Source organism: Cherax quadricarinatus, chromosome 32 (assembly GCF_038502225.1).
Source record: "Cherax quadricarinatus isolate ZL_2023a chromosome 32, ASM3850222v1, whole genome shotgun sequence".
Lineage (NCBI taxonomy): Eukaryota > Metazoa > Arthropoda > Malacostraca > Decapoda > Parastacidae > Cherax > Cherax quadricarinatus.
This window is the reverse complement of record NC_091323.1, coordinates 32,701,148-32,722,298: the sequence shown is the minus strand read 5'-3', so window position 1 is coordinate 32,722,298 and position 21,151 is coordinate 32,701,148. Positions and strand designations below refer to the sequence as shown.

At 47.5% G+C, this 21,151-nt stretch overlaps 1 protein-coding gene across 1 annotated transcript; it reads left to right on the top strand.

Annotated features, from left to right (window-relative positions):
- The first annotated feature begins 334 nt into the window (after positions 1-334).
- LOC128690116 (N-acetylgalactosamine-6-sulfatase-like) lies at positions 335-20,927 on the top strand. The gene is made up of 13 exons (XM_070090620.1): positions 335-701; positions 1,657-1,780; positions 2,167-2,241; positions 2,956-3,058; positions 4,242-4,385; positions 5,430-5,617; positions 12,537-12,677; positions 13,596-13,711; positions 14,071-14,198; positions 14,526-14,628; positions 16,289-16,447; positions 16,917-16,997; positions 20,386-20,927. The coding sequence occupies exons 1-13, from the start codon at positions 573-575 to the stop codon at positions 20,470-20,472; spliced, it is 1,578 nt and encodes a 525-aa protein (XP_069946721.1). The 5' UTR covers positions 335-572; the 3' UTR covers positions 20,473-20,927.
- The last annotated feature ends 224 nt before the right edge of the window (positions 20,928-21,151 follow it).

Sequence of the window (21,151 nt, the reverse complement as noted above, 5' to 3'; positions counted from 1 at the left end):
AACCATGGACGCCGCTCACACCTGTCGACTAACACCCAGGTATACATTGCTGAGTGAACGCAGGTGTAAGTGAAGCTGCTCGGATGCCCGGGAATCGAATCCCGTTACCCTATGATTGTTGGTGGAATGTGGAGAACAGTGCTGCGGTCAGCTTGATGGTGGGCGTTACTGGTTATGATAGCAGTCTAGCATTAGCTGTCAATCTGTATTTTTTTAAACAGCGGCAATATTTAGGCTGAAAATCCCTTGATAATATCGGAGGCTTCTGGTCGTGTGCCGCCTCAAAGATAACATGATAAAGGTTTTATCAGTAGCGTGATGGGAGAGTTTGGTTTAGGGGGAGGAGTGAGAGCCTGACCGAGCAGAGAAGAGTGAGAGCCTGGCTTAGTAGGGAGTGAGAGTCTGGCTTAGTAGGGAGTGAGAGTCTGGCTTCGTAGGGAGTGAGAGTCTGGCTTAGTAGGGAGTGAGAGTCTGGCTTCGTAGGGAGTGAGAGTCTGGCTTAGTAGGGAGTGAGAGTCTGGCTTAGTAGGGAATGAGAGTCTGGCTGGACAAGCACTGAAACAGTAGCTGCCATGAGAGCCTCTGCAATGGAAGGTGGTGTTGTGTTGATGGTCATGGCAGTCCTGCCCATGTTGCTGCTCCTGCCGTTCACCTCAGGAACCTCTCAACCTCCAAATGTAATCATAATGCTTATGGACGATGTAAGTATATGTCAGGTTTGTCATCACTGCCCATGCTGGCCATGTTTGTAAACTGTAATGATGTTGGTTAATTGGGTTTAAAGCCTTTCTACTACGAGAAGGTTATTAAGCCTGCAAGTAACCTGTTCACCACCAGTCAAGAATGCTTTAATACCTACGATAGATATTACAGAGTGTGTATTATACGGTGATAGATAATACACCACACGGTGTAGTAGGCCCTGTAAGGAGTGTAATAACGAAGATATATTACAGAAAACTTTGCAGGTTCTTCAGTGGGTAACTCACCTATTGTGAGTCTTACTCCCGTCAGGAGGAGGAGGTGGTTGTGGGTTCATTGAGGCCGCTAAAGGGCTCTTAATTCAAGGAATTGGAGTTATCCTCCCATTCCTTGGGCAGTAATTGATTGCCTCTTAGTTCTCACAGCTGTATATACCCCCTAAGGGCTAAGCGCTTCCCATTTAATACAATATTAATGCAAATATTTAAGTTAGCTTTTTTTAGGTTTTGACTATATAAAATACAAAATTGTTGCCAAAGGTCCTTAAGGATACGCAATTTTATATTGGCAAGTAAAAAGTACATTATATGGATTTAATTTAGGGTAACCCAGGCGGGTTACGAACCCAGGATAACCCAAGAAAACCAATCAGTGTGACTTGTTTGTGCTGCGGTCCCTGGGACCTCCCCCAAAATGCCACCGAACAGTGTAGCTTTTTTCTACTGTGGTCCTTGGGACCTTTCCCTAGGAGTCCACTCTGATTTCTCCCCATTTAAACAAACTCTCTGTTGCCTATCGGCCAACAACGCCTCGATACCGGAAAAAAAAATCCTTTCTGTTCCGTGTATCTCTGACGGTCTAAATTATCTGTATTGGTCTTGAGGTTATCTCTAGTGATCTAAATGCTAGTTATAATGGTCTCTGAGGTAACCCTGTGGGTCTTCCTTCCCACAGATGGGCTGGGGAGACCTAGGCACGAACGGGGAGCCCAGCAGGGAGACCCCAAATGTAGACAAGATGGCCCGAGATGGTCTCACTGTGACCTCCATGTACACCGCTGCTCCTCTCTGCTCACCGTGTAAGTAACATTAATATTAAACCTTCCTATGCTCCCAGTAGCGACAGAAATAACCTAGATTTATTAAGTCATCATAAAATGCTACTAATGTGTGTCTTTATTCAACAAGAGGAATACAAATGCAAGGAATAAGAAAATAATGACTAAAACATTCTTTGGCCTTACTTTGAACCCTTTTATTGATGTGGGTCATTTATTTCCGATATGTGGGTTCGTTTGGGCCATTGATAGGTATCTAATATCACTTGTGTGTTTCAGCATATGTACTATCTTAAATATGTAACATTGCTCATATCTGAGCATGACTTACTTATGTGTACAATAATATGTCTGAAAATGGCTCAGATGACTGGGTAACTTAAGATGATCTTGATGTGTTCCCACAGCCAGAGCTGCTCTTCTCACCGGCCGACTGCCCATCAGGAATGGTTTTTACACTAACAACACCCATGGCAGGAATGGTGAGTGTATTTCCATACTGAACTGCAGGAATGGTGAGTGTATCTCAGTACACCAAAACATGTTAATTATCTGTCCCCTTTGCAGCAAAAATACCATAAATTTTACATGGCTGAAGCTATTCCTGTGAGGGAGTACTCCTTCCCTCACATACTGTGAGGGAAGGTTCCTTCCCTCATATGTTACACTCGTGACTCTGTTCCCCTTCCCTCTCGCCCCGGGATACTTATCCGTGCTCCCAGTTAGCTTATATTCCCCAATATTTTGACTGTCTTCCAGTTAGCCTTACTGCTTTCCCTTACCTGGTCACGGGTTCCACAGCCTGCTCACTGTCTGCTACTCCATAGCGTGCTTCTTTCCTAGCAGCAGTAGGTTATTTTCACGGGAATGATCTAGTGTCGCCTGATGTGATCCTCTCATATTAGAAAGCTCTAAGTGAATGTCCTGCGGAGTTAAATATTCTTAAGATTCTCTCCCGCAGTCTCTGGGTGACGAGAGGATCAGAGAACACTGAGTGGCCTAAATGGTTGAAGTGTTCTGTAAGAATCACAACCACTATTACCACTACTACTGCTGCGTCCTCCAGTAATTTTGACTGTCTTTCCCAGTGAGCTTGACTGCTTCCTCAGTAAGCTTAACTGATTTCCCAGTAGTTTTGAATGTCTACTTAGTAAGCTTGAATGTTTCCCCCCAGTAAGCTTGACTTTCCTCGGCAGCTTACACGCCACAGGAAATCGTGGGAGGAATCTCCCAGAGCGAGGTGTTGCTGCCTGAGCTTCTCAAGTCCCGAGGATACACTTCTGGACTTATCGGAAAGTGGTGAGAATCCGGCCAGTCCGGCTTGAACAACACTTTTTCTTTAATCAGTAACTATGTTTAGGGAGGTTAGGTTACGAAAGATTGGTCAGGAAACAAGACAAGTGTTTCCTGACGCGGGTCTTAGCCCGTAATGCTATGCATATAAGTGGCTTTGGCATGCTGCTCTTACCTGTATTTTTTGTACCTCTGTATGTATGCTAAATTTCTAAATAAATAAATAAATAAAAATAAATATGATGACCCGCAGCTTGAGCTTTCGGTTATCTGACCGAGACCTTTCGCTGGCTTACCTGTCCACCCTTTTAAAAATGATTTTTTTTTGTGTGTGTATAGTCCTTTAGTGACTCTGCAAAAATCATAGAAATTAGGAAAAATACTGGAGCTTGTGGCACCATATGAGTGGCACTGGCCCTTAATAACACTAATGGTTGTGGCGCCATATGAGTGACACTGACCCATAATAACACTAATAGTTGTGGCACCCTATGAGTGACACTGACCCATAATAACACTAATAGTTGTGGCACCCTATGAGTGACACTGACCCATAATAACACTAATGGTTGTGGCACCATATGAGTGGCACTGACCCATAATAACACTAATAGTTGTGGCACCCTATGAGTGACACTGACCCATAATAACACTAATAGTTGTGGCACCCTATGAGTGACACTGACCCATAATAACACTAATAGTTGTGGCACCCTATGAGTGACACTGACCCATAATAATACATTTTCCTTTCATGCTCAAAGTTCTTTCATCTGATCCATTTTTTTTTTAATTTTCAAGTTTTTTTCTGAATTCCATAAAATATATTAATTTCTGGTGAAGAGTGTACAAGGGTCGTAACCTTCTCATTCCTGCAATGTTTATGTCACACTCAAAACAGAAAATATATTTGCTAATTTTTTTAATTATTGTTTCATCTGTCCTTTGTATTTGCTCTTGCAGACTGACTCTCTGAGACACTAATTAAAGAGTGAAGTTTGTATATTTTTCCTGCTATTCATACTATGGTACGACCATAGTATGAATATTTGTTGAGATTATGTATGTGTCATGCGTATAGTGTGGTTTTTGTTTTAAGTATACATACAAATACGTATATACATCTAATGTATATTTTTCCTCCCCCTCCCTCCCTCCCCCTGCACCACAACCCCTGCCCCTCCCTCAGGCACCTGGGGCACCGCTCACCTTACCTGCCCCTGGAACGAGGGTTCGACTACTGGTTCGGTTCACCTAACTGCCACTTAGGACCCTATGATGACGTCACCACGCCAAACATTCCAGTCTTCCGTAACGCGTCGATGATCGGAAGGTTGATCACTATGTGTGTGTGTGTGAGAGAGAGAGAGAGTGTCTTTACCAGTTTGTAGTTGCAGGGGTCGATTCACAGCTACTGCCCCCGCCTCTTCGCTGGTAATTACTAGGTCCACTCTCTCCGTGCTCCATGAGTTTTATCGTACCTCTTTTTAAAGCTATGCTTGGATCCTGCCTCCACTAAATTATTCTTCAGATTGTTCCACTTCCTGACAACTCTTTGACTGAAGAAATACTTCCTAACATCCCTGTTACTCGAATGTGTGTGTGTGTACTCACCTATTTGTGGTTGCAGGGGTCGAGTCCTAGCTCCTGGCCCCGCCTCTTCACTGACTGCTACTAGGTCCTCTCTCTCCCTGCTCCATGAGCTTTATCAAACCTCGTCTTAAAACTATGTATGGTTCCTGCCTCCACTACGTCATCTTCTAGGCTGTTCCACTGCCTGACAACTCTATGACTGAAGAAATACTTCCTAACATCCCTTTGACTCATCTGAGTCTTCAACTTCCAATTGTGACCTCTGGTTTCTGTGTCCCATCTCTGGAACATCCTGTCTTTGTCCACCTTGTTTATTCCGCGCAGTATTTTATATGTCGTTATCATGTCTCCCCTGACCCTCCTGTCCTCCAGTGTCGTCAGGCCGATTTCCCTTAACCTTTCTTCATAGGACAATCTCCTTAGCTCTGGGACTAGTCTTGTTGTGTGTGTGTGTGTGTGTGTGTGTGTGTGTGTGTGTGTGTGTGTGTGTGTGTGTGTGTGTGTGTGTGTGTGTGTGTGTGTGTGTGTGTGTGTGTGTGTGTGTGTGTGTGTGCATGTGTGTGTGTGTGTGTGTGTGTGTGTGTGTGTGTGTGTGTGTGTGTGTGTGTGTGTGTGTGTGTGTGTGTGTGTGTGTGTGTGTGTGTTTGCCTCTCTCTTTATTCTTAAATATTAGCCACACTTCTAATATGTTCAAGTATTTTCCTGTTTTTGAATGCCACATTACTTACTACTCAAAGCGCTTCTCTTTGCCACACTTTCCTCACCACACTTCTCTTCGCCACAGATACTTCGAGGACTTCGCCATCGACGAGAGTGAGGCAGTGTCCAACATGACTCGCCTCTTCACCGAGGAAGCTGTCAGCTTCATAGACCGTCAGGCAGATGAAGGACCTTTCTTCCTCTTGTGGGCGGCTGATGCCACACACGAGCCTGTGTATGCTTCCAGCCTCTACCACGCCACTAGCAGGAGAGGTGTGTGTGTGTGTTGTGTACAGGAGCTACAGCTCTTGGACCTCTGACACTTACCATCCAGTTGATCGTCAAATCTAGTATCTTTTTCAGCTGACACTGTGTCACCTTTTATTCTGTTCCACTTCATTAAGAAACTGGCACAGTGTATACAGTCAACTTACACACACAGTGTCAGTGGTTCGATCCCCGGCCGGGTGTGTTTCCTTACACCTATTGTCCCCGTTCACCTAGCAAGCAAGTAGGTACCTTTGTGATGAATGGTTTGAAAAACCGACAAGTTGAAGATTGAGACACTTATGCAGCATATGGGAATCTTTATTCAGGAAACGTTTCGCCACACAGTGGCTTCATCAGTCCAATACAAAGAGGAAGGCGTAAGGAGAGGAGGAGAGTGAGGTAATCAGTCCCTCAACCTGGAGTCGATGTGTTCAGTCCATCAATCTTGTAGAATGTACAGCATAGGGCCGTAGACGTGGCTTATATACTGTAGTGAGGTGACGTGAAGCAGATGGAGGCGGGGTCATAGTGGTACCATCCACTAGTCGAAGTAGGTCTTCGTCCAAAGGTTGAACAAGTGTTGAAGAATTCTTTGTAACAAGACCCCATGATGCTGCCGTGTCTGACAGTTGTGATGAATGGTTTGAAAAACCGACAAGTTGAAGATTGAGACACTTATGCAGCATATGGGAATCTTTATTCAGGAAACGTTTCGCCACACAGTGGCTTCATCAGTCCAATACAAAGAGGAAGGCGTACGGAGAGGAGGAGAGTGAGGTAATCAGTCCCTCAACCTGGAGTCGATGTGTTCAGTCCATCAATCTTGTAGAATGTACAGCATAGGGCCGTAGACGTGGCTTATATACTGTAGTGAGGTGACGTGAAGCAGATGGAGGCGGGGTCATAGTGGTACCATCCACTAGTCGAAGTAGGTCTTCGTCCAAAGGTTGAACAAGTGTTGAAGAATTCTTTGTAACAAGACCCCATGATGCTGCCGTGTCTGACAGTTGTGATGAATGGTTTGAAAAACCGACAAGTTGAAGATTGAGACACTTATGCAGCATATGGGAATCTTTATTCAGGAAACGTTTCGCCACACAGTGGCTTCATCAGTCCAATACAAAGAGGAAGGCGTACGGAGAGGAGGAGAGTGAGGTAATCAGTCCCTCAACCTGGAGTCGATGTGTTCAGTCCATCAATCTTGTAGAATGTACAGCATAGGGCCGTAGACGTGGCTTATATACTGTAGTGAGGTGACGTGAAGCAGATGGAGGCGGGGTCATAGTGGTACCATCCACTAGTCGAAGTAGGTCTTCGTCCAAAGGTTGAACAAGTGTTGAAGAATTCTTTGTAACAAGACCCCATGATGCTGCCGTGTCTGACAGTTGTGATGAATGGTTTGAAAAACCGACAAGTTGAAGATTAAGACACTTATGCAGCATATGGGAATCTTTATTCAGGAAACGTTTCGCCACACAGTGGCTTCATCAGTCCAATACAAAGAGGAAGGCGTACGGAGAGGAGGAGAGTGAGGTAATCAGTCCCTCAACCTGGAGTCGATGTGTTCAGTCCATCAATCTTGTAGAATGTACAGCATAGGGCCGTAGACGTGGCTTATATACTGTAGTGAGGTGACGTGAAGCAGATGGAGGCGGGGTCATAGTGGTACCATCCACTAGTCGAAGTAGGTCTTCGTCCAAAGGTTGAACAAGTGTTGAAGAATTCTTTGTAACAAGACCCCATGATGCTGCCGTGTCTGACAGTTGTGATGAATGGTTTGAAAAACCGACAAGTTGAAGATTGAGACACTTATGCAGCATATGGGAATCTTTATTCAGGAAACGTTTCGCCACACAGTGGCTTCATCAGTCCAATACAAAGAGGAAGGCGTACGGAGAGGAGGAGAGTGAGGTAATCAGTCCCTCAACCTGGAGTCGATGTGTTCAGTCCATCAATCTTGTAGAATGTACAGCATAGGGCCGTAGACGTGGCTTATATACTGTAGTGAGGTGACGTGAAGCAGATGGAGGCGGGGTCATAGTGGTACCATCCACTAGTCGAAGTAGGTCTTCGTCCAAAGGTTGAACAAGTGTTGAAGAATTCTTTGTAACAAGACCCCATGATGCTGCCGTGTCTGACAGTTGTGATGAATGGTTTGAAAAACCGACAAGTTGAAGATTGAGACACTTATGCAGCATATGGGAATCTTTATTCAGGAAACGTTTCGCCACACAGTGGCTTCATCAGTCCAATACAAAGAGGAAGCCGTAAGGAGAGGAGGAGAGTGAGGTAATCAGTCCCTCAACCTGGAGTCGATGTGTTCAGTCCATCAATCTTGTAGAATGTACAGCATAGGGCCGTAGACGTGGCTTATATACTGTAGTGAGGTGACGTGAAGCAGATGGAGGCGGGGTCATAGTGGTACCATCCACTAGTCGAAGTAGGTCTTCGTCCAAAGGTTGAACAAGTGTTGAAGAATTCTTTGTAACAAGACCCCATGATGCTGCCGTGTCTGACAGTTGTGATGAATGGTTTGAAAAACCGACAAGTTGAAGATTGAGACACTTATGCAGCATATGGGAATCTTTATTCAGGAAACGTTTCGCCACACAGTGGCTTCATCAGTCCAATACAAAGAGGAAGCCGTAAGGAGAGGAGGAGAGTGAGGTAATCAGTCCCTCAACCTGGAGTCGATGTGTTCAGTCCATCAATCTTGTAGAATGTACAGCATAGGGCCGTAGACGTGGCTTATATACTGTAGTGAGGTGACGTGAAGCAGATGGAGGCGGGGTCATAGTGGTACCATCCACTAGTCGAAGTAGGTCTTCGTCCAAAGGTTGAACAAGTGTTGAAGAATTCTTTGTAACAAGACCCCATGATGCTGCCGTGTCTGACAGTTGTGATGAATGGTTTGAAAAACCAGTATTGGACTGATGAAGCCACTGTGTGGCGAAACTTTTCCTGAATAAAGATTCCCATATGCTGCATAAGTGTCTCAATCTTCAACTTGTCGGTTTTTCAAACCATTCATCACAACTGTCAGACACGGCAGCATCATGGGGTCTTGTTACAAAGAATTCTTCAACACTTGTTCAACCTTTGGACGAAGACCTACTTCGACTAGTGGATGGTACCACTATGACCCCGCCTCCATCTGCTTCACGTCACCTCACTACAGTATATAAGCCACGTCTACGGCCCTATGCTGTACATTCTACAAGATTGATGGACTGAACACATCGACTCCAGGTTGAGGGACTGATTACCTCACTCTCCTCCTCTCCTTACGCCTTCCTCTTTGTATTGGACTGATGAAGCCACTGTGTGGCGAAACGTTTCCTGAATAAAGATTCCCATATGCTGCATAAGTGTCTCAATCTTCAACTGGTCGGTTTTTCAAACCATTCATCACAACTGTCAGACACGGCAGCATCATGGGGTCTTGTTACAAAGAATTCTTCAACACTTGTTCAACCTTTGGACGAAGACCTACTTCGACTAGTGGATGGTACCACTATGACCCCGCCTCCATCTGCTTCACGTCACCTCACTACAGTATATAAGCCACGTCTACGGCCCTATGCTGTACATTCTACAAGATTGATGGACTGAACACATCGACTCCAGGTTGAGGGACTGATTACCTCACTCTCCTCCTCTCCGTACGCCTTCCTCTTTGTATTGGACTGATGAAGCCACTGTGTGGCGAAACGTTTCCTGAATAAAGATTCCCATATGCTGCATAAGTGTCTCAATCTTCAACTTGTCGGTTTTTCAAACCATTCATCACAACTGTCAGACACGGCAGCATCATGGGGTCTTGTTACAAAGAATTCTTCAACACTTGTTCAACCTTTGGACGAAGACCTACTTCGACTAGTGGATGGTACCACTATGACCCCGCCTCCATCTGCTTCACGTCACCTCACTACAGTATATAAGCCACGTCTACGACCCTATGCTGTACATTCTACAAGATTGATGGACTGAACACATCGACTCCAGGTTGAGGGACTGATTACCTCACTCTCCTCCTCTCCTTACGCCTTCCTCTTTGTATTGGACTGATGAAGCCACTGTGTGGCGAAACGTTTCCTGAATAAAGATTCCCATATGCTGCATAAGTGTCTCAATCTTCAACTTGTCGGTTTTTCAAACCATTCATCACAACTGTCAGACACGGCAGCATCATGGGGTCTTGTTACAAAGAATTCTTCAACACTTGTTCAACCTTTGGACGAAGACCTACTTCGACTAGTGGATGGTACCACTATGACCCCGCCTCCATCTGCTTCACGTCACCTCACTACAGTATATAAGCCACGTCTACGGCCCTATGCTGTACATTCTACAAGATTGATGGACTGAACACATCGACTCCAAGTTGAGGGACTGATTACCTCACTCTCCTCCTCTCCGTACGCCTTCCTCTTTGTATTGGACTGATGAAGCCACTGTGTGGCGAAACGTTTCCTGAATAAAGTTTCCCATATGCTGCATAAGTGTCTCAATCTTCAAGTAGGTACCTGGGTGTTAGTTGACTGGTGTGGGTCGCATCCTGGGGGACAAGATTTAAGGACTACAAAGGAAATAAGACAGACAGTCCTCGATGACGCACTGACTGTCTTGAGTTATTCTGAGTGGCTGACCCTCCGGGGGTAAAAATCCCAGCAAAATCTTATCTTATTCTTGTATTTAATATTCACTCTTTGTCTAACACTGTATATAAGATATTTGTTATTAAACATTTCTTTGTTCTGAATGTTGCTTTGAACATTTGTTTTGTTACAGAGATAACCCGCACATAGGAGAGAGGAGATTAGTACAATGTTTCGGTCTGACTTGGACCATTTACAATGTCACTCTGTAAATAAACAGAAACGTCGTGGTAAGCTTCTCTCTCCTATGTGCAGGTTATTTGTGTATTGTTCCAGTCACGTTATTGTGTTTTTATTCTTTACTTGTTTTGTTGTTAGTTTAAACTTCATTATACATCTCATAGCTACGTGAAGAGTCGTAGTCAGAACATTACGAGGCTCAACAACTGATCCCCAGAGTTTTGATAACTAAGAAAGTTATTCTTGCAACGAACTCTGCACATGTTTATATCTGGTTACAGCGTATTAAGTTATTATGCAGACAGGAATTTAGTCACAGAATTAATACTGAAGTTTATATGTACTGTTGGATTATTTATATTACTTTATTTTAATAAGTCGTGAGTTATTTACAACTGGCAAAGTCGGGGGTGTTTTTCTCTATAATGTTTGGTAATAAACATTTCTTAGAACATTTTCGAGCGAGTTGTGTTTAAATTCATTAATATTATTACATTCCAGGACATAATGACGTAAGGTTTGATAGTAGTTCATCTGGCAAAATTTTTATTTAGGTATGTCTGCATCAGTTGGTGATGGTGAGGCAGCCTGGTGATGGTGAGGCAGCCTGGTGATGGTGAGGCAGCCTGGTGATGGTGAGGCAGCCTGGTGATGGTGAGGCAGCCTGGTGATGGTGAGGCAGCCTGGTGAGGGTGAGGCAGCCTGGTGATGGTGAGGCAGCCTGGTGAGGGTGAGGCAGCCTGGTGATGGTGAGGCAGCCTGGTGATGGTGAGGCAGTCTGATGATGGTGAGGCAGCCTGGTGATGGTGAGGCATCCTGGTGATGGTGAGGCAGCCTGGTGATGGTGAGGCAGCCTGGTGATGGTGAGGCAGCCTGGTGATGGTGAGGCAGTCTGGTGATGGTGAGGCAGCCTGGTGATGGTGAGGCAGCCTGGTGATGGTGAGGCAGCCTGATGATGGTGAGGCAGCCTGGTGAGGGTGAGGCAGCCTGGTGAGGGTGAGGCAGCCTGGTGATGGTGAGGCAGCCTGGTGATGGTGAGGCAGCCTGGTGATGGTGAGGCAGTCTGGTGATGGTGAGGCAGCCTGGTGATGGTGAGGCAGCCTGGTGATGGTGAGGCAGCCTGGTGATGGTGAGGCAGCCTGGTGATGGTGAGGCAGCCTGGTGATGGTGAGGCAGCCTGGTGATGGTGAGGCAGCCTGGTGATGGTGAGGCAGCCTGGTGATGGTGAGGCAGCCTGGTGATGGTGAGGCAGCCTGGTGATGGTGAGGCAGCCTGGTGATGGTGAGACAGCCTGGTGATGGTGAGGCAGCCTGGTGATGGTGAGGCAGTCTGGTGATGGTGAGGCAGTCTGGTGATGGTGAGGCAGCCTGGTGATGGTGAGGCAGCCTGGTGATGGTGAAGCAGTCTGGTGATGGTGAGGCAGCCTGGTGATGGTGAGGCAGCCTGGTGAGGGTGAGGCAGCCTGGTCATGGTGAGGCAGCCTGGTGATGGTGAGGCAGCCTGGTGATGATGAGGCAGCCTGGTGATGGTGAGGCAGCCTGGTGATGGTGAGGCAGCCTGGTGATGGTGAGGCAGCCTGGTGATGGTGAGGCAGCCTGGTGATGGTGAGGCAGCCTGGTGATGGTGAGGCAGCCTGGTGATGGTGAGGCAGCCTGATGGTGAGGCAGCCTGGTGATAGTGAGGCAGCTTGGTGATGGTGAGGCAGCCTGGTGATGGTGAGGCAGCCTGGTGATGGTGAGGCAGTCTGGTGATGGTGAGGCAGTCTGGTGATGGTGAGGCAGCCTGGTGATGGTGAGGCAGCCTGGTGATGGTGAGGCAGCCTGGTGATGGTGAGGCAGCCTGGTGATGGTGAGGCAGCCTGGTGATGGTGAGACAGCCTGGTGATGGTGAGGCAGCCTGGTGATGGTGAGGCAGCCTGGTGATGGTGAGGCAGCCTGGTGATGGTGAGGCAGCCTGGTGATGGTGAGGCAGCCTGGTGATGGTGAGGCAGCTTCCCAGAGATACTTGTAGCCCAGCCGGAGCTACAAGTATATATTTAAGAGTTATTTCATTCCCTAACCTTTCTGTGTGTGACGTCCCCTTAGGTCGCTACGGAGACGCTGTGAGGGAGCTGGACGCTGGTGTGGGGGCCATCCTGGACGCTGTGAGGGACGCTGGTGTCGACAATAATACTCTGGTTGTCTTCACCTCCGACAACGGAGCTGCTCTTGTCAGCAAACAACATGGTCAGACTGTAGGATGCTTGTCTACGTTCTTCTCAGAGTTAGTCTGCCTTATAATAACAGACGGAGGATCGAGCCTCCGCCACTCCCTGCATTAAATAAGCCACGCCACTATACAAGTTGAGAAACAAATAAGTTTCTCCTAATGTGTTTAGTTTATTGAGGCTAAAGAGAGTTTCCTTGATAATAACGTGAAAAATCATGAAAGTGCTTGAAATATTTCTTTTTCCACTGTGGTTATATTGCATATTAAGATATCACTCTTCTCTGCCTTAAATCAAATCTGATTACTTGCCTTATTATAACAGTCATGGAGAATAAGTCCACTTCCTTTGATCAAGAGCTCCTCTCCGGCATCAAGGAACCTCCCTTGAGAGGTCTCATGGCCTAACATTCCCCAACCTTTCCTCCTAAATCATGTATATATGTGTGTGTGCACACTATGTGTATATATGTGTTTATGTATGTATGTGTTCCCATGTTGTATACTATTACAACCTAGGATTTCAAAGGCCTGTTATCCCAGGTGTAATGGGAGCAAAAGAAACACAGCAGAAAAAGTTTAGACTTATCCTTCACCAATTTAGAACAGCAATATGTACACTATGTACAGTAATAAGTATAGTGCACGTCACGGTAAGCAAGGCAGAAATAGAAGCCACAAGATAGCAGACCGTGCTCAACCAGCTCTAGAATGGGAATGACAAGGGCAGACAGGAGAGCGGTATCCACATAACCTCTGCGATTGCCAATCCCACCTTCTTATTGGCTAGAACCTGGTCACTAGTTGAACGATGGGGCCCCATCACCAACTCTTAGCAACCTGGTTCGCTGGTTGGGGGAGATAGCCTGTAAATGAGGGTGTGTCCATGCGCCGAATAAAGGTTACGTACTCTTTGCATGCCACATATACTCTCACAGGAGGCAGTAATGGACCCTTCCTCTGCGGGAAACAAACGACCTTTGAGGGAGGAATGAGAGCTCCGGGTATATTCTGGTGGCCTGGAGTCCTGAGTCCTGGTTCTATCTCTCATCAGGTGAGTAGTATTGGTCGTTAACAGCATCATCTCGTGCATCTCGTAAGTAATTTACTAATGACGAAAGTCTTGTACATATACAATATGTAGTCTGTTTATATTTTTATATAAGTAGGACTGCATAAGACTCTTTTTCTATTACATAAACATGAAGATAAGTGTCGCTTCAGTTTTATGTCCAGCATATTGGATGACGCAAATGAAGGATTCCCCGCTTCACTCAGGTCCCTCATCCCTCTCTCGTTACTCATGTGGTCTCCCACTTCACCCAGGTTCCACTTACCTTGCCAAGTATTTTTAAAACCCTCAATCTTTCTGGTTGGTTTCTCATTTCACCCATGTCCCTCGTACCTTGCCAGGTGTGGACACAGATGGACCTCTTCTCCACAGTGTTGCAGCTGGCTGGTGTCACGCCTCCTGAGGATCGTGAGCTGGATGGTTTAGCTCTGGCTAACTCGCTGTTTCACCCTGATCAACAGGTGTTGAGGTGAGGGGCCTCATCCTTCGCGTTCTCTCACTGTTTTCACCTGTCTGATGCTACATCTTTGATATAAGAACAACAGTTGTTGAGGTACTTCAGATGACGTCTTCATAATTCAACTTCGTCGTGACTTGCAATGGTCCAGGATAAAGCACAACGTCGGTCAAAGTCTCCTCTGTAAATTAGGATTAAATGTAAATTGTTCCAGCCACTGTATTGTGGGTTAGTTTTGAATTGTTTTAGTCACGGTCTTGTATGTTAGTTGTGAATGTTTCCAGCCACGGTATTGTGACTTTTAATCTTGTTTAAGAGGTTCTCTCTCTCACTGTTCAGGCCAGTCTTCTACTACCGCGGTGACAGACTGATGGCTGTGCGTCAAGGATCCTACAAGATGCATCTCTGGACCTTCAGCACCCCGCCAGCTGAACTCGAAGTGGTCAGTCCCAGTCACACACACACACACACACACACACACACACACACACACACACAGGAAGGCCTTTGGCACAGTTCCCCACAAGAGATTAGTACAGAAGCTGGAGGATCAGGCGCATGTAAAAGGGAGGGCACTGCAATGGATAAGGGAATACCTGACAGGGAGGCAGCAACGAGTCATGGTACGTGAAGAGGTATCACAGTGGGCGCCTGTTACGAGCGGGGTCCCACAGGGGTCAGTTCTAGGACCAGTGCTATTTTTGATATATGTGAACGACGTGATGAAAGGAATAGACTCTGAAGTGTCCCTGTTCGCAGATGATGTGAAGTTGATGAGAAGAATTAAATCGGACGAGGATGAGGCAGAACTGCAAAGAGACCTGGACAGGCTGGACATGTGGTTCAGTAACTGGCTTCTCGAATTCAATCCAGCCAAATGCAAAGTCATGAAGATTGGGGAGGGGCAAAGAAGACCGCAGACAGAGTATAGGCTAGGTGGACAAAGATTACAGAGCTCACTCAGGGAGAAAGACCTTGGGGTGACCATAACACCGAGCACATCACCGGAGGCACACATCAACCAAATAACTGCTGCAGCATACGGGCGCCTGGCAAACCTGAGAATAGCGTTCCGATACCTTAATAAGGAATCGTTCAAGACACTGTACACTGTGTATGTTAGGCCCATACTGGAGTATGCAGCACCAGTCTGGAACCCACACCTGGTCAAGCACGTCAAGAAGTTAGAGAAAGTACAAAGGTTTGCAACAAGGCTAGTCCCAGAGCTCAAGGGAATGTCGTACGAGGAAAGGTTAAGGGAAATCGGACTGACGACACTGGAGGACAGAAGGGTCAGGGGAGACATGATAACGACATACAAGATACTGCGGGGAATAGACAAGGTGGACAGAGATAGGATGTTCCAGAGAGGGGACACAGGGACAAGGGGTCACAACTGGAAGCTGAAGACTCAGACGAGTCACAGGGACGTTAGGAAGTATTTCTTCAGTCATAGAGTTGTCAGCAAGTGGAATAGCCTAGCAAGTGAAGTAGTGGAGGCAGGAACCATACATAGTTTTAAGAAGAGGTATGACAAAGCTCAGGAAGCAGAGAGAGAGAGGAACCAGTAGCGATCAGTGAAGAGGCGGGGCCAGGAGCTGAGTCTCGACCCCTGCAACCACAATTAGGTGAGTACAGTTAGGTGAGTACACACACACACACACACACACACACACACACACACACACACACACACACACACACACACACACACACACACACACACACACACACACACACACACACACATACAAACACACACAAACACAACAGGGACAGGTTCACATATCACAAGGTACCATTTAAAGGCGAGCTAAACTAAGCTAAGAGAAGTTATGCTTAGATTGGAAAAGTTAAGTCTATCTACAATATACAAGGAAGCTTGAGTAAGTCAACTAACTCTAGGAATAGTTAAACAAGGTAAAGAAAAGCTAAGCCAAGATAGGACAAGCAAAGAAAGATAGCATAAAATAACGTAAAAATAAGCTAAGGCAAGATTGTACTAGCAAAAATAAGACTAGCTAAATCAAGCTAAACATGCTAGAATAAACTAAGCTAACGCAAGCTTGAGTAAACTTGAAGTTTTTTTACATGGGCTTTAGGGTATCAACTTCTGCCCTGGAGTTGATGTCGAGAATGTCACCACGCCCACGCCCACAGACCATAGTGACCGCCCCATACTCTTCAACATCCTGGTGGACCCGGCAGAGAGATACCCCATAGCCTTCAACGCCTCGGAATACAATATACAAGTGCCTGTGGTATGTTTGGCATTGTCTTCACTGTAGCACGATAATGCTGTGCCCATTGTCTTCATTATACAAGTACTGTAATTCGTTGTGCTGCGTCATACTTCATTGTTCATACATTCATTTCTGTATATTTGTATTAGCTGTAGCATCGACAGCTTCCTTTCCAGCCTATATACACAGATAAATGCATATTTCTCTGTGTATATACACAGAGATGTGTATATTTCTCGTTATATATACACAGACAAATGTATATCTCTTGGTGTATAAGCAAATAGAAATATGTGCCTCTCTATGTATATGCACAAAGGTTTATACCTCTCGGTGTCTATACACAGAGAAATGTATACCTCTAAAGTATTCTGTGTCAAGTCTTGCTGTATCAATTCTTGCTGCATCATGTCTTGCTATGTCAAGTTTTCCGGTGTCAAGTTTTTCTGTGTCTTGATACTAACAGTCGTCTCTGGCTTCTCCACAGCTGCAGCAGGTAGTTAGCGATCACAGAGCTCATCTTGAACCTGGAGAACCACAGCTTAACTGGTGTGACCCGGCTGTGATGGTAAGTTCTGTGAGAGTGTTGTGTGGTGGTAGGTGCTGTGTGGTGGTAGGTGCTGTGTTGTGGTAGGTGCTGTGTGGTGGTAGGTGCTGTGTGGTGGTAGGTGCTGTGTGGTGGTAGGTGCTGTGTGGTGGTAGGTGCTGTGTGGTGGTAGGGGCTGTGTTGTGGTAGGTGCTGTGTGGTGGTAGGTGCTGTGTGGTGGTAGGTGCTGTGTTGTGGTAGGTGTTGTGTGGTGGTAGGTGCTGTGTTGTGGTAGGTGCTGTGTGGTGGTAGGTGCTGTGTCGTGGTAGGTGCTGTGTTGTGGTAGGTGCTGTGTGGTGGTAGGTGCTGTGTGGTGGTAGGTGCTGTGTGGTGGTAGGTGCTGTGTGGTGGTAGGTGCTGTGTGGTGGTAGGTGCTGTGTGGTGGTAGGTGCTGTGTGGTGGTAGGTGCTGTGTTGTGGTAGGTGTTGTGTGGTGGTAGGTGCTGTGTGGTGGTAGGTGCTGTGTGGTGGTAGGTGCTGTGTGGTGGTAGGTGCTGTGTGGTGGTACGTGCTGTGTGGTGGTACGTGCTGTGTTGTGGTAGGTGCTGTGTGGTGGTAGGTGCTGTGTGGTGGTAGGTGCTGTGTGGTGGTAGGTGCTGTGTGATTGTAGGTGCTGTGTGGTGGTAGGTGCTGTGTGGTGGTAGGTGCTGTGTAATGGTATGTGCTGTGTGGTGGTAGTTGCTGTGTGGTGGTAGGTGCTGTGTGGTAGTAGGTGTTGTGTGGTGGTAGTTGCTGTGTGGAGGTATGTGCTGTGTGGTGATAGTTGCTGTGTGGTGGTAGCTGCTGTGTGGTGGTAGGTGCTGTGTGGTAGTAGGTGTTGTGTTGGGGTAGTTGCAGTGTGGTGGTGTGTGCTGTGTGGTGGTAGGTGCTGTGTGGTAGTAGGTGCTGTGTGGTAGTAGGTGCTGTGTTGTGGTAGGTGCTGTGTGGTGGTAGGTGCTGTGTGGTGGTAGGTGCTGTGTGGTGGTAGGTGCTGTGTGCTGGTAGGTGCTGTGTTGTGGTAGGTGCTGTGTGGTGGTAGGTGCTGTGTGGTTGTAGGTGCTGTGTGGTGGTAGGTGCTGTGTGGTGGTAGGTGCTGTGTGGTGGTAGGTGCTGTGTGGTGGTAGGTGCTGTGTGGTGGAAGGTGCTGTGTGGTGGTAGGTGCTGTGTTGTGGTAGGTGCTGTGTGGTGGTAGGTGCTGTGTGGTGGTAGGTGCTGTGTTGTGGTAGGTGCTGTGTGGTGGTAGGTGCTGTGTTGTGGTAGGTGCTGTGTTGTGGTAGGTGCTATGTGGTGGTACGTGCTGTGTGGTGGTAGGCGCTGTGTGATGGTAGGTGCTGTGTGGTGGAAGGTGCTGTGTGGTGGTAGGTGCTGTGTGGTGGTAGGTGCTGTGTGGTGGTAGGTGCTGTGTGGTGGTAGGTGCTGTGTGGTGGTAGGTGCTGTGCTGGTGGTAGGTACTGTGTGGTGGTAGGTGCTGTGCTGGTGGTAGGTGCTGTGTGGTGGTAGGTGCTGTGTGGTGGTAGGTGCCGTGTGGTGGTAGGTGCTGTGCGGTGGTAGGTGCTGCGCTGGTGGTAGGTGCTGTGTGCTGGTAGGTGCTGTGTGGTGGTAGGTGCTGTGTGGTGGTAGGTGCTGTGTGGTGGTAGGTGCTGTGTGGTGGTAGGTGCTGTGTGGTGGTAGGTGCTGTGTGGTGGTAGGTGCTGTGTGCTGGTAGGTGCTGTGCTGGTGGTAGGTGCTGTGTGGTGGTAGGTGCTGTGTGGTGGTAGGTGCTGTGTGGTGGTAGGTTCTGTGCTGGTGGTAGGTGCTGTGTGGTGGTAGGTGCTGTGTGGTGGTAGGTGCTGTGTGGTGGTAGGTGCTGTGTGGTGGTAGGTGCTGTGTGGTGGTAGGTGCTGTGCGGTGGTAGGTGCTGTGTGGTGGTAGGTGCTGTGTGGTGGTAGGTGCTGTGTGGTGGTAGGTGCTGTGCTGGTGGTAGGTGCTGTGTGGTGGTAGGTGCTGTGTGGTGGTAGGTGCTGTGTGGTGGTAGGTGCTGTGCTGGTGGTAGGTGCTGTGTGGTGGTAGGTGCTGTGTGCTGGTAGGTGCTGTGTGGTGGTAGGTGCCGTGTGGTGGTAGGTGCTGTGCCGGTGGTAGGTGCTGTGTGGTGGTAGGTGCTGTGTGCTGGTAGGTGCTGTGTGGTGGTAGGTGCTGTGTGGTGGTAGGTGCTGTGTGGTGGTAGGTGCTGTGTGGTGGTAGGTGCTGTGTGGTGGTAGGTGCTGTGTGCTGGTAGGTGCTGTGTGCTGGTAGGTGCTGTGTGCTGGTAGGTGCTGTGTGGTGGTAGGTGCTGTGTGGTGGTAGGTGCTGTGCTGGTGGTAGGTGCTGTGTGGTGGTAGGTGCTGTGTGGTGGTAGGTGCTGTGTGGTGGTAGGTGCTGTGCTGGTGGTAGGTGCTGTGTGGTGGTAGATGCTGTGTGCTGGTAGGTGCTGTGTGGTGGTAGGTGCTGTGTGGTGGTAGGTGCTGTGCTGGTGGTAGGTGCTGTGTGCTGGTAGGTGCTGTGTGCTGGTAGGTGCTGTGTGGTGGTAGGTGCTGTGTGGTGGTAGGTGCTGTGTGGTGGTAGGTGCTGTGTGCTGGTAGGTGCTGTGTTGTGGTAGGTGCTGTGTGGTGGTAGGTGCTGTGTGCTGGTAGGTGCTGTGTGCTGGTAGGTGCTGTGTGGTGGTAGGTGCTGTGTGGTGGTAGGTGCTGTGTGGTGGTTGGTGCTGTGTGCTGGTAGGTGCTGTGTGCTGGTAGGTGCTGTGTGCTGGTAGGTGCTGTGTGCTGGTTGGTGCTGTGTGGTGGTAGGTGCTGTGTTGTGGTAGGTGCTGTGTGCTGGTAGGTGCTGTGTGCTGGTAGGTGCTGTGTGCTGGTAGGTGCTGTGTGCTGGTAGGTGCTGTGTGCTGGTAGGTGCTGTGTGCTGGTAGGTGCTGTGTGCTGGTAGGTGCTGTGTGGTGGTAGGTGCTGTGTGCTGGTAGGTGCTGTGTGCTGGTAGGTGCTGTGTGCTGGTAGGTGCTGTGTGCTGGTAGGTGCTGTGTGCTGGTAGGTGCTGTGTGGTGGTAGGTGCTGTGTGGGTAGGTGCTGTGTGCTGGTAGGTGCTGTTTGGTGGTAGGTGCTGTGTGGGTAGGTGTTGTGTGCTGGTAGGTGCTGTGTGCTGGTAGGTGCTGTGTGCTGGTAGGTGCTGTGCTGGTGAGTGCTATGAGGCAGCAGGAGCTGTTATACTAAATAATATACATAGCTAGAGCTGTGATAATGTACCTAACATAAATACGAAGATATATCGTAAACTGTCATTACCTTCTACTCATGTTATGTTCTATCATTATTTAATTCTTTTTGTTTCTTTGCGAAGTTATTGTAATTTCTTCTTATTTAATATTTGTTTGATGTCTCCCTTAGCACTGGGCTCCTCCTGGCTGTGAGGAGCTGGGCAAGTGTCTTAAGATTCCACCATCCAACCCCACCCTCTGTGTGTGGCCTCACTAGTGTGTTGACCTTGTACTGGTACACCAGTTAGTGTGATGACCTTGTACTGGTTGCTCAACTAGTGTGAAGACCTTGTACTGGTGAACCAACAAGTGTGATGACCATGTACTGGTAGCCCAACTAATGTTATGACCATGTACTGGTATCCCAACTAATGTTATGACCATGTACTGGTATCCCAACTAATGTTATGACCATGTACTGGTATCCCAACTAATGTTATGACCATGTACTGGTATCCCAACTAATGTTATGACCATGTACTGGTAGCCCAACTAATGTTATGACCATGTACTGGTAGCCCAACTAATGTTATGACCATGTACTGGTAGCCCAACTAATGTTATGACCATGTACTGGTAGCCCAACTAATGTTATGACCATGTACTGGTAGCCCAACTAATGTTATGACCATGTACTGGTAGCCCAACTAATGTTATGACCATGTACTGGTAGCCCAACTAATGTTATGACCATGTACTGGTAGCCCAACTAATGTTTTGACCATGTACTGGTAGCCCAACTAATGTTATGACCATGTACTGGTAGCCCAACTAATGTTATGACCATGTACTGGTAGCCCAACTAATGTTATGACCATGTACTGGTAGCCCAACTAATGTTATGACCATGTACTGGTAGCCCAACTAATGTTATGACCATGTACTGGTAGCCCAAC

Coding starts and splice junctions, on each gene's coding strand:
- LOC128690116 (XM_070090620.1), top strand. CDS start 573: ATGAGAGCCTCTGCAATGGAAGGTGGTGTTGTGTTGATGGTCATGGCA. Junction 14,199..14,525: donor CCTGATCAACAGGTGTTGAG/GTGAGGGGCCTC, acceptor CTCACTGTTCAG/GCCAGTCTTCTACTACCGCG. Junction 16,448..16,916: donor ACAATATACAAGTGCCTGTG/GTATGTTTGGCA, acceptor GCTTCTCCACAG/CTGCAGCAGGTAGTTAGCGA.